Source organism: Podarcis vaucheri (assembly GCF_965113315.1).
Source record: "Podarcis vaucheri genome assembly, chromosome: Z".
Classification (NCBI taxonomy): Eukaryota; Metazoa; Chordata; class Lepidosauria; order Squamata; family Lacertidae; genus Podarcis; species Podarcis vaucheri.
In genome coordinates, this window is record NC_138758.1 from 22,098,849 (window position 1) to 22,114,650 (window position 15,802).

The 15,802-nt window shown below is 42.7% G+C and overlaps 1 protein-coding gene across 7 annotated transcripts in view; it reads left to right on the forward strand.

Moving 5' to 3' along the window:
- HDX (highly divergent homeobox) overlaps nt 1-15,802 on the forward strand; it is a 51,289-nt gene that overhangs the window by 7,813 nt on the left and 27,674 nt on the right. For 5 of the 7 annotated variants that reach the window (XM_082208464.1, XM_082208466.1, XM_082208463.1 and 2 more), the window contains exons 2-4: nt 1,880-2,026; nt 3,613-4,737; nt 13,742-13,795. In XM_082208464.1, the coding sequence (XP_082064590.1) occupies nt 1,880-2,026; nt 3,613-4,737; nt 13,742-13,795 (1,326 nt within the window). The remainder of the gene's footprint in view (nt 1-1,879; nt 2,027-3,612; nt 4,738-13,741; nt 13,796-15,802) is intronic. The other 2 variants (XM_082208469.1, XM_082208468.1) reach the window with 2 other exon arrangements.

Sequence of the window (15,802 nt, forward strand, 5' to 3'; positions counted from 1 at the left end):
AGAAGGTTTGGGCAATATTTCGTTTTTAGCTAAATATTCTTATATATCAATATATCACAGTGTCTGAAATGGGAATGGAACTATGTAGAGGTGAACGGAGCAATGTCCTGGCAACTGCTATTAATTAGGAATCTAAAACTGGTAATTTTTTACTTACCTTTAACATACTGTTACTTTACAGTATAGATAATTTTTTAATTAGCATATTTTCTCTAAAATTAGAGGTGTAGAAGTACAGCAAGAAGCAGTTAGAAACTCAGGTATACATCTTTCATACAAGATACTCTTTCCATTTGAGTATCCATTTTAGACACTCTATACAGGGCCCAGAACAGGCTCTTCCTGCAGGAACTTCACATGACTTAATCTGCTTTTCTTGAGCTGGATGATATACATTAATTTCAACAACCTTAATATGCTCCATGCTTTTTCAGAGCCATTATTTTTACTGTTTGGGTAACTCATTCTTGCATTTATATGACCATAAAATGTGATCTGTATATCAGTTCTACTTGTGCTGTAAGTTGTTATACAGTGGTACCTCTGGTTGCGAATGGGATCCGTTCCGGAGGCCCGTTTGCAACACGAAAAGAGTGCAACCCGCAGTGGCGCGTCTGCGCATGCACGGGTTGCGATTCGCCACTTCTGCACATGCTCATGACGTCATTTTGCGTTTCTGTGCATGCGCAAGTGGCGAAACCCGGAAGTAACCTTTTCTGGTACTTCCAGGTTGTGGCGGGATGTAACCTGAAAGAAAGTAACATGAAGCGGACGTAACATGAGGTATGACTGTACAGGCTTTGTAATATATGCACCACTTTAGTAGAAACTTTGGGTTTAGCTTTTTCTATGTTTGCTTAAATTTGCACAAAAATAATAGTTTCTGGGGAACCTCTTGTAGTTTTTCCTGCACTTTGTTAGATTTATGAGGGATTCCCAAGCAGTCACCCATCCAGATACTGTGCAGAACCAGAACTGCTCGGCTTCAGAAATGGCAAGTTTTTAGTCACTTTCAGGTGTTGGAAAGGGAAATCAAGATACCTCCACAGTGCTACTTTATAACTAGGCAAGTCCATGTGACTGAAGAGAAGGCTGAAACATTTGAGTCCTTATGCTTCTGGTCCTGGGCTCTGAGGGCAACATTTTTTGCCCTTCCACATACATAGATGTGTATAGAAGGACTGTAGCTCAGTGATAAAGCACCTGCTCTTCATGCAAAATGTCCCAGGTTCAATCCCTGGCATCTCCAGGTAGATCTAGAAAAGCACCCTAGGGCCACCGCTGTCCAGAGTTGTTCCTGGTGTAGCATAATGTGGCTTTGTACATTCTCATATACTTACAAGTTCAGGGATAGCAAGCCAGCTATATCATATCAGATAAGCTGTGGCTCTTTCATTGAAGTATATTACAGAGATCCCTTGCTTCAATGTCTGCAAGATGGAACAAATCTCCCCCCTGTTCCCAGTCTGTGCAATCAAGTATGCCCCAGATTGCAAGCAATTTCTTTTTTCCAATAGAACTCAGTGGAAGCTATTAAGAACCAAGACCGCCTCAGCTTCATAGCCTTGTTTGGTGTCCCACTTCTTGGACATTCTTGAATATAGCTGAGAGACAGAATCCATTCCTGAATGCCTACAAACATGATTCTATCAGCAACCCTCCTAGTTATTTAAAAAATGTGGCAGTTCTCTGATTCTTGTATGTATTAATATTTTTGTATGATTAAGAAAACTGATAGCAGATAAACCAGAATATAACAGAGCTCAGTCCACTGTAGTTTTCTATTTGCTTGGATAAGTGAGCACCTGCTTTAAAAAATAATAATAATCTGCAAGTCTTAAATTATTCCAATTTTCATAGTATCTTCTTTTATTTTTAGATGAATCTGCGTTCTGTATTTACTGCAGAACAACAAAGGATATTGCAGCGTTATTATGAAAATGGAATGACAAATCAGAGTAAAAATTGCTTTCAGCTCATATTACAGTGTGCACAAGAAACTAAGCTGGACTTCAGTGTAGTCAGGGTAAGTACTCAGGTCTTCCATGCTAAAATTTGCATAACAGTTTATCAAATGCACTTGTTTTGCTTCTTTATCTGCAGGGGACATGGAGCTATTAAGAAACCAAAAAGCTCCTTTCTCCAATATAACTTGTGCTTTGTCCCATCCCCCCCATGACAGCTTGTTATAGTCTTGCCTGTTGTTTGAGATAGTGCTATGAAGTGTTTTCATCTTGTCCAAACAACTTAAGTCTCTTTAGCATCTGAAGTTAGGGCTTTTGTTGAAATTCTGGCTTTTGTAGATGTTTGAAAAATTTCTTTCATCTTTTTAACTTGGATGTTTGATTATTATTATTTCAAACAAGATTGTGTGAAGTATTGTAAGGGACACTTCACACATTACATTGGGGTGCAGTTACATTGATGCTTTGTAGATTTATGCCTACAAATTAAGTGTAACAAATATGCCTTTGTAAGCACCTGTATCATACAGCTATGCTTGTCAGGAGATCATTATTGGCTACAGTTCCCTGTTGAGTGTATGCTTGGTGGCTTTGCCTCCTCCTAATGGGTGCCTTGGTAGAAAGATGGTATATAAATGCAGTAAATAAAAGAAATAAAGGCTCTGAAACAGTGTGAAATGAATCTGAAACAGTAGTTTAATTGCATTAGTTTGCACTACATTAGTAAAATGTTGTGGTTTAATTTAGTTTCTGCTAAAACAGGAGTGGGTGGGCAATTAAGTTCATTCTATGGTAAGACAACACCCCCCCCCCTTTCTCAACTGATGAGGAAGACGCTGGGGATATTTTAGCCATTTTATGAAATTCTTGATCTGATTTGGATATTAGGAAGATTCCTGGTATATGTGTTGTTGCTCTTACAATTTGTGATAATCTTCTTTAAGAATTTCTTTTGAGTTGACCTCACTTGTTCTTATGAGTGGTGGGGTAAATGCTACGTCCTTGTAGTTCTAGGTGAGGACAGTACCTGGAAAGTACTAGCTGCCTTGGAATATTTTTTTCAGCCATGTACATTGCAGTGCGTTGTTCAGGGGCCTTGCTTGGAACTATTATGCATCTATTATGCTGAAGAAATGATAGAATATACTCTGATAGCAGGACCAGCATGTTCTTCACGCCCCAACTGTTCAATAGCAAAAGTTCGATCTTCAGAAATGGGTAGATGGAGATCTTTGCAGCATGGTTGTAAACATTAGGCGGCGGTGATGTGTGCGCATCAAGCTGCTATTAAAGGTACAGTCACATAGGACAGTTCAAAGGTTTACTACTCAGTGTCCAGAAATATTAGAGTTCAGTATTGATCCTTCCTCCTTCTTGGAGAAGGAAAAGATAAAGAGACAGAAAGTTATGGTAGAAAGGACCTGGGTGGGGGGAGATGAATCTTGTACTCTGGTGGCTTGTTTATGGGCAAGGGCATGTGGTATATAAGCAACAGGTGGAAAATTGCAAGTGGTAGTTAATAGTAAAGGTAGAAGTCACTCATGTGTCTCATTCATTCACTTTTTTAGCCTTTGTACTCTGATACTCTGGACTGAATGAAATGAATTTGAGTTGGATCCTTTGCTGATGAACCCTTTTGTGTTTGCAGACCTGGGTTGGCAACAAAAGAAGGAAGATGAGCAGCAAGAATGTTGTGGATTCTGGAGGCACCCCATCAGGGACTGTTGCCAGCACGTTGAACATACCTACAGTAACGAATGTCCGAAGCCTAGCCAACCTTGCTTCCCCCCAAACCCAACAGGCATCTTGGACGTCCTCCAACAACGATGTCATGGTAACCGGTGTATACACCCCAGCCAGATCTTCTCACAGGCTGGTGTCCACTAAGCAGTCCAGTGCATCGGTGAGTGATCTGCATAAAAATTCTCTTCCAAGGCCACAAACAAAAAGTGAACCTGAGTTTCAGCGGCAACAGATTGCAGTGGCGCAGCAAGCCCCACACTGTAAAAATGCTTCTCTGTTCCTGGGAGAAAAGACTATTATCCTGTCAAGGCAAACAAGTGTGTTAAATTCAGCAAATTCTATTTATGACCATGCTAAGAAAAGCTATGGTGGTTCTTCGGTTCAGACTGCAGAGTTGGTTTTACCTCAGAAGCCCATGTTGTGCCACAGACCAAGCAAAGTGGAACAGATGGGATGTCAAAGGTTACCGAAACCGGAGCATCCGATCCTAGCTTCACATGTGCCATCTGGGCAAAGGGCCAGCATTAGAGATCCTTCCTGCAGCACGCACAATGTGGAAATTCGAGAGGTTTTTTCCTTGGCTGTTACCGATCAACCTCAGAGAATCCTGGGAGGAAATACTCAGAAGCCTTCGTCCTCTTCTTCTGCAGATGGCAGTTATTTGTCCATTGCCATGGAAACGGGGGATGTCGACGATGAGTATGCTAGAGAGGAAGAATTGGCATCAATGGGTGCCCAGATACAGAATAACCCCCGACTAAGGGGCACATCCCTCATGGTGGAGAACCCAGGCACAGGCCTACCAGGGTCAGGCAGAAGTGTTGGCTGCAGTTCACACTTGGTTAATTCCAGGGACTTGCACAACAGTACCCTGTATCATAACAGAGACTACCACTTGCCTCCACGTACCTCCTTGCATACTATGTCCAGCACACTATATAGCAGTTCTTATCCATCAAGAGGTAATCTGTCTTCTCATTCTGCAGCTTCCAATCAACGAAGGCTGTCTCAAAACCAAAATAATTACCAGGTAATTGGAGTTCCTCCTACGTTTTAATGCTTGTGCTTTGACATCGTCTTCTGTTTTGTTGATGTTTTTGTAAACCGGGAGTTCCAGCAAGTTAACTTCTGTGCAGTGAATTGCACCTGCTTTATGCATTTCTTGCCAAGAAGACACCTTGAATCATTATGCATTCTGTTCCATGATTTTGGACACCTTATCCTCTGCACCAATACATGAAGCTGCAGAGTCTTGCTGTATAGTGGAGCCATAGGTGTGATGGCCATAAGTTTCTCCTGCATGTGCGAATCACATCTGCCTTTTGTTTTCTTTTCATTGCTACTTTGGCCTAAAGCCTCTATCCATGAATGGTAAAGGTAACTCCTGTGTGCCTTTGCTGAGTCTGTCTCACCATTCCTGCTCTCTTCATTTGCCTTGAAAGAGGTATCATGCCTGGACTTTTCACTCATTCAGTGTTCAAAACTCCCATTGTTCTATGTGCATTTTGTGAATTTCATTAGCACAAGCAGTTTCTGAGCTCTGGGCGCAGTACTGTGCTGAAGATTTCAGACTTCAGAGTGGAACAAAAGGAGGAGCTTTTTCTGCCTCCCCACTTCCAGCTACTCTCTGAAGAATATTAGGGGGGGGGTGGGTAGGGAAAGGACTAGACCATGTGAAAAATGAACATAATGTTTTAGCTGCAGTTCATTCATTTTCAGCTTTGTATTCTTGTTATTAAAAAGATTGCCTAGACATTCTGTTGTTGCACCCATAACCTAGGCTTTCATATCTCAATTTCTAACACTGCTCATATTTACAGAGGCAGTAAAACATGACAGTCTTGGTTTTCCTGCGTTGGCACTTGCTGCAGTTGCCTAAGCCACAAGGATGCTGGTACCAGGCCTAGAGAGGTTCTGGTTAGACCTGCCCAGGATTTGTGACCATTACGTTAACCTGATGGCTAAATTGCTATCCAAATTATCTGCCATCCTGAGAGTGACAGCTTTTTTAACCTGAGAGTGGCTGCTAAATTCATGGAAGATTTTTTCAGTGTATGAAAGGTTTGCCTGATGAAGTTTTTGCTCTAGTGCAGGGGTCAGCAGACTTTCAGCAGGGGGCCAGTCCACTATCCCTCAGACCTTGGGGGGGGGGCTGGACTGTATTTTTTTTTGGAGGGAAATGAACGAGTTCCTATGCCTCACAAATAACCCAGAGATGCATTTCAAATAAAAGGACACATTCTACTCATGTAAAAACATGCTGATTCCTGGACCGTCCACGGGCCAGATATAGAAAGCGATTGGGCCGAATCCGGCCCCCAGGCCTTAATTTGTCTACCCATGCTCTAGTGTGTAGTTTTACTACAAATACTAAACCAAAGATTGTGAAACTTTGTGCTTTTTATTGTGAATGTTGCTTAATCAGATTTCAGCTGCTGCTGAAAATGCTTTTAAATGTTTTAAAATAGTTTTAAAATAGTTTTTAATCTGTGGCGTTTTAAATGTTGGGTTTTGTGTGGTTTTTGCTCTGTTGGGGTGGGATAAACGTTTAGTTGGGGCTGGGGATTAGTTTAATTTTAGTATAAATGTAGTATTGGTTTCTACTGTTTGATTGTATAGTTTGTATTTTGTTTAGAACGGCAGAGGGTTAGGGCTGTTTGGGAGTGAGCCCCAGTTAACAGAATGGCTGGGGTTCCATGGGGGGGGGGTGTGTACTGGGACAACTGATCTCAGTGACTGATCTCAGGAGGAGGAGGAGTTATGCTAAGACCAGACCATGTCATTACTGAGGAGGCAGGTTTAGTAGTTGGTTGAGGGCTATCCCTGCCCCCGGGTCTGGTCTTGACCGGAAGGATACTGAAATTGACAAGGGAGACCCACATGACCTTAAGGTGCTGTTTGCAATGCCAAGTCAATGATTCACAAGACGGCTGTCATCCATGACTTGATTGTGGATGGAGGACTTGATCTGGCATGTGTAACAGAGACTTGGTTGGATGAAGCAGATGGGCCTGTCCATGCCACTGCTTGTCCACCGGGCAACCCAGGTCAGCGATGGGGGTGGAGATGCTCCTTCAGGAATACTGTTGATGGCCTTTCAGCTGATGCCCTGGTGGCCTGCTGCAATGTGGAGTTAACCAGGGCTATTGACTGTCTGGCTCTGAAGTGCCCTCACCGATTGCATTGAACTCAGATAGCCACGTGGTTTTCCCCAGAGCAGAGGGCGATGAAATAATTGCTGAAACAGCTAGAGAGCCGGTGGCAGAAAACTCATTCTGAATCGGACCGGACACAGGTTAGAGCTCAGTGTTGAGCCTACCAAGTGGTAATAGCGACAGCACAGAGGATCTTCTTCACCGCCTCTATTGCATCTGCAGAAAACAGCAGCAGAGACTCTTTTCAGGTGGTTCACAATTCAACAGAACCACCGTTGCCCTCGGGGCCTGGTAAGGACTCCAAGATCTCCTGCAAATTTTTTTTTGCAGATAAAGTCGCTCAGATTCGGAAAGAGGTAGAATCCACCTTGGGAGCAGGGCCAGGGCAGGAGAGTGCTAGAGTCCTGTCTAGTCAAGTTGCATGGGATCAATTCCAATCTGTTATCTCCATGGATGTGGACAGGCTGCTTGGACAAGTGAAACCAACCACCTGTCTCCTTGATCCTTGCCCATCCTGGCTCATAAAAGCAAGCTGGGAAGGGCTGAGCAATGGTCTCTGTGGGGTGGTGAATTCTTCCCTCTGTGGGGGAGCCTTCCCAGACCTGCTGAAAGAATTGGTTATTAAAACATCTTTGGACCCAGCCATTATGGCCAACTATCACCCAGTCTCAAATCTTCTATTCTTCAGCAAAGTGATTGAGCGGGTGGTTGCTGAACAGCTCCAGGCATGCCTGGAGGATGCGGACCATTTGGATCCTTTCCAGCCAGGATTCAGGCCACCTCATGAAACTGAAACTGCCTTGGTCGCACTGGTTGATGATCTCTGGTAGGCTAGGGACAAAGGTGAAAGCTGTTTCCTGGTTCTGCTAGATCTCTCAGCGGCTTTTGATACTGTCAATCACAACATCCTTCTGAACGTCTTGAGGGGCTGGGAGCTGGGGGCACTGTTACACAGTGGTTCTGCTCCTTCTTCCTGGGCTGTGTCCAGAAAGTGGTGTTGGGGGATGAGTGTTCAGACCCCTGGGCTCTCACTTGTGGGGTGCTTCAGGATTCTGTCCTCTCCCTCATGCTTTTTAACATCTATATGAAGCCGCTGTGAGAGATCATCAGGGGGTTTGGGCTGGGTGTTCATCCGTATGCAGGTGATACCCAGCTCTACCTCTTTCAAATCAGAACCAGTGAAGGTGGTGAAGGTCCTGTGTGAGTACCTGAAGGCGGTTGGAGGATGGATGGCGGCTAACAGATTGAGGCTGAATCCTGACAAGACAGAAGTACTGTTTTGGGGGGACAAGAGGCAGGCAGGTGTGGAGGACTCCCTGGTCGTGAATGGGATATCTGTGCCCCTGAAGGACCAGGTACACAATCTGGAAGTCATTTTGGACTCATAGCTGTCCATGGAGGCACAGGTCAATTCTGTGTCCAGGGCAGTGTCTACCAGCTCCATCTTGTACACAGGCTGAGACCCTACCTACCCGCACACTGTCTCACCAGAGTGGTACATGCTCTATCTCCTACTTAGACTACTGCAATGTGCTCTACATGGGGCTACCTTTGAAGGTGACTCGGAAACTACAATTAATCCAGAATGTGGCAGGTAGACTGGTGACTGGGAGTGGCTGCCGAGACCATATAACTCGGGTCCTGAAAGACCTACATTGGCTCCCAGTACATTTCTGAGCCAAATTCAAAGTGTTAGTGCTTTAAAGCCCTAAATGGCCTCGACCCAGTATACCTGAAGGAGCGTCCCCACCCCCATCGTTCAGCCCAGACACTGAGGTCCAGCTCCAAGGGCCTTCTGGCGGTTCCCTCACTGTGAAAAGTGAGGCCACAGGAAACTAGGCACAGGGCCTTCTCGGTAGTGGTGCCCGCCCTGTGAAATGCCCTCCCATCATATATCAGAAATAAACAACTACTGTATCAGACTGTTAGAAGACATCTGAAGGCAGCTCTGTTTAGGGAAGTTTTTTATGTTTGATGTTTTATCATGTTTTTAATATTATGTTGGGAGCCAGAGTGGCTGGGGAAACGCAGCCAGATGGGCAGGGTATAAATAAATTATTATTATTTATTATTTTATTTAGTAGTGAATGGTAAAATGACCCTTTTATAGTGAAAGAGTGAAATTCTATGGCTAGATCAGCAGTTCAAAAAATATTGTTTCCGAATTTCTTTATTAATGTGGAGAGGAAATTGTACATGGATTTGGCTCTGAAAAAGTTGGCTTTTAAAACATACGTTTCCCATCCTATTGCACTATATTTGGAGTGGATGTGGAGATACCTCATATTATGGACGGATAGTCACTTTTTATTCTGCTACTGATTCACCTTTTAAATTCTGCTGCCAGATATCTATACTACATAGTTACCAACGCTTTTAACTACCGTATTTTTCACTCTATAAGACGCACCTTTTCCCTTCTAAAAAGTAAGGGAAAATGTGTGTGCATCTTATGGAGCGAATGCAGGCTGCGCGGCTAAGCCCAAAGCCAGAATAGGGAGACGGAGCGCTGTGCAGCACTCCATCTCGCTGTTCTAGCTTCTGGCTTAGCTGTGCAAAGCCTCCGCAGGGCAGCGGGATGAAAGCACCCCGCTGCTTTGTGGAGGCTTCAAAGGCTGTTCCCGAAGCCAGAACAGCAAGAGGCTATCCCAGAAGCCAGATCCCTCTTGCTGTTCTGGCTTCTGGGGTTCAGAATTTTTTTCTTCTTGTTTCCTCCCCCCCAGACTAGTTGCGTCTTATTGTCCGGTGCGTCCTATAGAGCGAAAAATATTGTATATTCTGGTAATGGCGGTAATTTAGGTATGGTACAAAACTAGCTAGAGACGCTTTTAGAATTAAATAAAAGTAATTATTTATTATAAAGTATAAATATGAAATAAATACTATACAGTTCTTCCAATTTGCTACTGTGTCTTTAAGACCTACTTATATTTGCTGTCATAGGGTATCTTTCAATGACAGTTACAGAGGTTTACATAAGCCTGGCTGATAAAACTTTATCCCTAACCTTATTTAACTTGATAGCCAATAACACTTAGTCCCTTTCCCATAGTCAGTTGCACCACCAGGTGCTGTAGATTTCAGCTGGTTTTCTTTGAGAGAGGCTTGCAGGTAGTTCTCACTTTGGTCCAATTCAGAAGCTCCTGAAGGGATTCTCCTCACTGCTTTAATGCCTTTACATGCCTCACTGCCAATATTTGGCTTAATCCAGTGATTCAGTTTTTTGGGGGGCAGGCTGTGTACTAAGCTTTCCTTTAGGCTCAATAGCCTCTTGCCCATCTTCTGCTCCTGCTTCTGCTTCTCCTTCAGCTGCCTACTCCAGCCTTCTCCCTCAGCTTCTGTCTTCCTCTTCTTTGTCTCTCTCCCTCTGTCTCCCTCTCTCTGGTCAGCAGTGTCCCTCAGTCAGTAGTAAAATAGGCCTATTTATGTTCTAGGTGGCTTGTCCTTCAAACCAGTCAAATTTTAGTGGCATAGTATTCTCCCCCTCCCCTCATCAGAACACTTTCCCCATCCATTGAGTGACCAAAACTCTATTCTAGTAAACACGTTTTCGAGGGTGATTTATCCATAGTGTTTGTACTATGAAAAAAGCTAGTTTCTGATTTTTTAACTTGGAGGTTGTGTTCAATATTCGCAAGCCTTTAATGTGCAATGTTTCTGTTTGGGAAGGGCCCCCAGGACCATGGTGAATGGATTCTTTCCTTGTGCAGTAAGTTTGTATCAAATTTCCATTCCTTACAAAGCTTGCATTGGGAAATCAGTGGAAGCTTTCTTATGGGGCTAAAAACCACCTTTGGGTGGGTTTTCTGTGAGATCACAAAATGTGGGGAAGCAGCCCCAACCCCGACTTAGATCTCATATTTGAAGAACATAGATTGTGGGCTTTTGGACTAGCATTTATCAGTTACAGAAACAACTGTCTTAATGTTTTTGGTTTTATTTTGTTGTTTTTTTTTAAAAAAAACAACTAGGTAAAAATGCTTTCTATTTAGATGATACAGGTGAGTGTTGTGGTTATCTCCTGCCATTCCAAATCCTGCTTGTTAATTTGCATTTCACAGTAGAGTTTAGATTTCTTTGGGTAATAAAAGAATAAAAACCTGTGGGGTATGTTTCATGGAAAAGGTTGATAGGCTAATTATGGGTTATTTTTCCAGTTTGAAAACCAGAACAATTGTGATCTTTTGCTTGATTATGAAAAGCCATTGACTGGGGACAGAGCGCATTTTATCTTGGCAATTTCAATGTAACAAAATCTGATTATAGAGGAACAAATTGCTAATGGCTTTCACTGCATGCAAATTTTTGCCAGCAGAAATAGTATTGCATTATGTTCAGCAATGTGATACTTCTAGATATTGAAATGTACTTTTCCTTTGGGATGAAATGTTTGTCTTGATGTAGTACTTTTGATATTTTAAAATACTTTAAAATAGTGTGTTCTTAATATAAATTTTATTAGTATTTTTTAATAGAGTACACTTGAAAAATAACCATTCACTTTCAGAAGCAAACCTTGCTCCTATAGCGTGGCATGCATAGAAAACACTGGTAGTGTGCAGGGCTACAGCCATGTCACGTCAAAGTAGCCTTGGCTTGGAAGCTTCCAAACTGTTTGCTGTGCTAGGAATGGGACAAGCCACAGCAGACTCTCTCGGTGATAATGATGATGGTGATGATAATAAATTATTTATACCCTGCCCATCTGGCTGGGTTTCCCCAGCCACTCTGGGCAGCTTCCAACAAAAGATTAAAAATACATTAAAACATCAGTCATTAAAAACTTTCCTAAACAGGGCTGCCTTCAGGTGTCTTCTAAAAGTCAGATAGTTGTTTATTTCTTTGACCGAGGCTTGTGCCCAACCGTGTACAAGCTACTAGGCTATAAAAGAACTTTACCAGACACCTGTCCACATCTGTCTGTTGCAGAGTGTCTTTAATAGTAGGCCTGGCAAATTATGTGTCCAGCTTCCTAAAAAGGAATAATTGTTCACTTTTGATAAGTAGTTAACTTCACAGCTGCTTAGGTTGATAAGAGAGATCCTGCCAGATCAGATCAACAGTAAAACAGCCAGGGGTTTCCGGCCTGATGTCATGGTCATGGTGGTCGAGCTCTTCTGCCCTCCAGGGCAGAGGAGCTGTCCGAGCAGGGGAAAGCAATAATTTATGAGGAAAAATTCCTGGCAAAGCTCCTCAGGGGATTCTGGGGCGTGCACTGTATCCTGCAGTGTCGCTTAAGCCTGTATCTGCCAGCTTGAAAGGCAGAATGGGCGCGGCCTGGGAAGTGTGTCCCTGCCATGGATGAACCTCCGTCTTTGGCATGATCTGTGATCAGTTCCTCAAGAATTTGGAATATTGGCTTTACTTAAGGAGCACTCCCCTGCAAAACAAAAGAATCGTGTGTAGTTATGATGTTATTTTGTCTGATACTGAGGAAAAGAAAGGGGGTTTTTACAATGTTTTTCCATACCCTCCCCTCCTGACCAAGGTAAAGGTAAAGGGACCCCTGACCATTAGGTCCAGTCGTGGCCGACTCTGGGGTTGTGGCGCTCATCTCGCTTTATTGGCCGAGGGAGCCAGCGTACAGCTTTCAGGCCATGTGGCCAGCATGACTAGGCTGCTTCTGGCGAACCAGAGCAGCGCACGGAAACGCCGTTTGCCTTCCCACCGGAGCGGTACCTATTTATCTACTTGCACATTGACGTGCTTTCGAACTGCTGGTTGGCAGGAGCAGGGACCGAACAACGGGAGCTCACCCCGTTGCGGGGATTCGAACCGCCGACCTTCTGATCGGCAAATCCTAGGCTCTGTGGTTTAACCCACAGTGCCACCCGCGTCCCATGTTCCTGACCAAGGTAATGGACCCTATTTAAATTAGCTTTGGACTGAACCAGGAGTGGAGGAGAGAGTAATTTGGCAAGACAAAGGACTGGTAATTACATCTGACAGGACTTTATATATGTGACTTTATTCTTTAACTGGCGGGCTGAGGAAAATAATCCCCAGAGTTTTAATGGCGGAGCAGGCATCTTGTCGGGGCGTTATTTATAGCTATGTAAGGCCTTGAACAACGGAAGGAATGTTTTCAAAGGAGTGGAATGTGAATGGACAAAGGACGATGGCATAAATGATCACTGTACACCTGGTCTGGGAACAAAGTTCTGGAAGAACTACACATGTGAAGTGGACTTTTATCTGTTTGAGAAACAACCAAGGTTACATATTATGAACAACCTCCATCTGAGGATCTTGTTTCCAATCTAAGTGTGAAGATTTTATTGGATAGCCTTCTCCAGGTCAGCTGAAGCAGAGATTCTCATTCAGGTGCCTAGCTGGGTGATTCAGACTACAGATGACATTTGGACTCATTGTAGGGGAACATGTACTTAAGGACGATGGCAGCCAGATTAATGTGAGAGTAGTTGGTTTGTTTGGGCTTAATATCACCAGGATGGACTTCAAGACACTGCTGGCAACATAAGATAGTCAAGACAACACAAGAGCCAAGCTCAGTATCGGAGATGGAAAAATCTCTGACTCCTGAGGCCCACCTGCTCCCACACTTGACATCTTATAATGTCTGGGGGAGAGTGAGTAGAGCCACAGCTTTAGAATGTGCTCCCAGTTGTTCCTCTGCATGCGGGGCTTGTATTTGGCGCCTTTTAAATTTGGCACCAAATGCAAATCTGTGACTAGAAAGGAAGATGATGATTCACCCTTTAAAGTTGAATCACTTGACTCCAGGTGACTGGCCTGTGGGGGTGGTGGTGGACCAGTTCCAGATGCAGTCCACTGACCAGGTACAGTTTCCCTGGTCTGTGACAGCAATTGAGTATCTTCCCAAACCCATTTTGAAGAATATTATTTTTCTTTCCTCAGATTTCAGGAAATCTTCCTGCACCTTGGACTATGGGGAGTTCACGAAAAAGAGCTGTAAGTACTTGTCACTGAAGCAGTAAGTGAACAAAGTGCAGACGTAGATTAGGTATTTTAAGCTTAGAACTTTTTAACTAATACGAGTAGGGTTTTAAATAAAGTTTGTCTTGAAACGAAATCTTTCCTCCCCACCCACAGCCCCCTTCCTACTTCCTCAGCATCTCCTGTTAAAGTGCAGAGATGACATTGTTAGATATGAGTAACCCACAGTCAGAGATATGCACTGCTTTTCCAAGTAACTTTGCATATTCACATTGCCTTTGCCATTGATAGTAATTCTGATTTATGTTACACTTAACTTTCAACCTTGTAAAATGCTTGAAGCATCTCTGTCAACACTGACAGTAGTGAATGAGAAAGGGTGAAGATTATCATCTGCATTCATGGAGATCCTAAAAGTCTCCCCATTGACAGTAATGTTTCCTATATTTTATTAATAGCTAACAGTATCAACACGGATTTCTCACTGTTGGCTTAAATAATGACAAAAGCAATAAAACTTCAAAATTAAACCTGCTGTTAGGAATCCTCCTTTTGTAAGATGGACTGCAATGTATTTCCAGTTGTCAAATAATTCTAGTGATGGATTGGTGTCACTAAAATCAACTGGGAAAGCTCAGTGGAGTGAAAAATAGCATGGCATAGCCCTTTGGAAATGCAGAATAAGACTTAAAAGGAGATGAGCATTGCTAATGGCAAGAGTAACAAAGACGTCTCTAATGGATGGCTCTCAAAATAAAACCTTCATATTTAGAATTTATAGTCCATTTCAACTAACTATTGAAAGCTCTCCTCTTACATTCTGTGTGCCTCTAAATAGTTTTGCCTTCTCCTTTTTCTGTCTCATTTAATTAATTTAGAGAGAATGAAACCCAGGCTGTCTGGCACATAGCGAAAGGAAAATGCAATGACAGAGAACTATAAATCTTTCAGTTCAGCAATAACTCTAAATCTACCATGGAAAAACAACAGTGCACAGACTCTGCTTTTAGTGTTGTTGGTTAACTATCTAACTATTAATTTGTGGTGGCATTGAATAGCCTAAATCTCTGCAATTGAATATGCTTTTAAAGCAATTTTAAACCTGTTTGTAGATGCTGTAGTCTTAACAAATGACACAATTTCTAGACTTTCATATAATCTCTCTATTTGCACAAGGAAATTGTATTCAAATGAGATTTGCTAAAAGGGTAAAGTATGTTATAAGTGTCTCCAGTTGTGCTAGGACAACAAAATAGCTCCATTGGTTTTGTGACCTAGGACAATCTTGAATGCCATTCTTAAATGAGCTGCAAATAAATTTTGACCCAAAGCCGAAGAAGTGTGCATGCACACGAAAGCTCATACCAATAACAAACTTAGTTGGTCTCTAAGGTGCTACTGGAAGGATTTTTTAAATTTTATTTCAACACTGCATAGAGATTCATCTTCTTGATACTTTCAGCATCACATTCCCCCAAATATCAATGACAGCTAGGAAAGGGGCAAATACCTCTAGTACAGCTAAATTATGTGTGTGTTGAATGTGTTGGAGCATGTACTGATCCATCTTGTTCTCATCTGTGCTGTCAAAATGTTTCTTTCAGCTGAGCTGCTTTTCCATTTCCCATTGACTCTTTGTGGGAGTGGGGCAGTGCAATCCTATTTTTCAGAACATAAGAATCCTCCTGAATCAGATGAAGAGCTCGTCTATTCCAGCATCTTGTTTCTAACAAAGACCAACTAAATGATTTTGAGAAGTTTGCAGGAGATCTGGAAAACCTTCTCTTGTTCCCCCCAGGATATAACACCCAAGTATTTAGTATCCTGGAATTTATTGCTTCTAAAGAGTTACATTTTATTATCTAGGGCCTTATCCATAAGTTACTGCTTTCCTGACTCTCATTTGAAATCATCTATGTAAATCTCTCAAAGTTTGTTAGTTTGAATACACAGTATATTGATTTCGTTAAATCAATAAATTTCAGCAAAACCCTCACATACTGGTGGAGCATACACAGACAC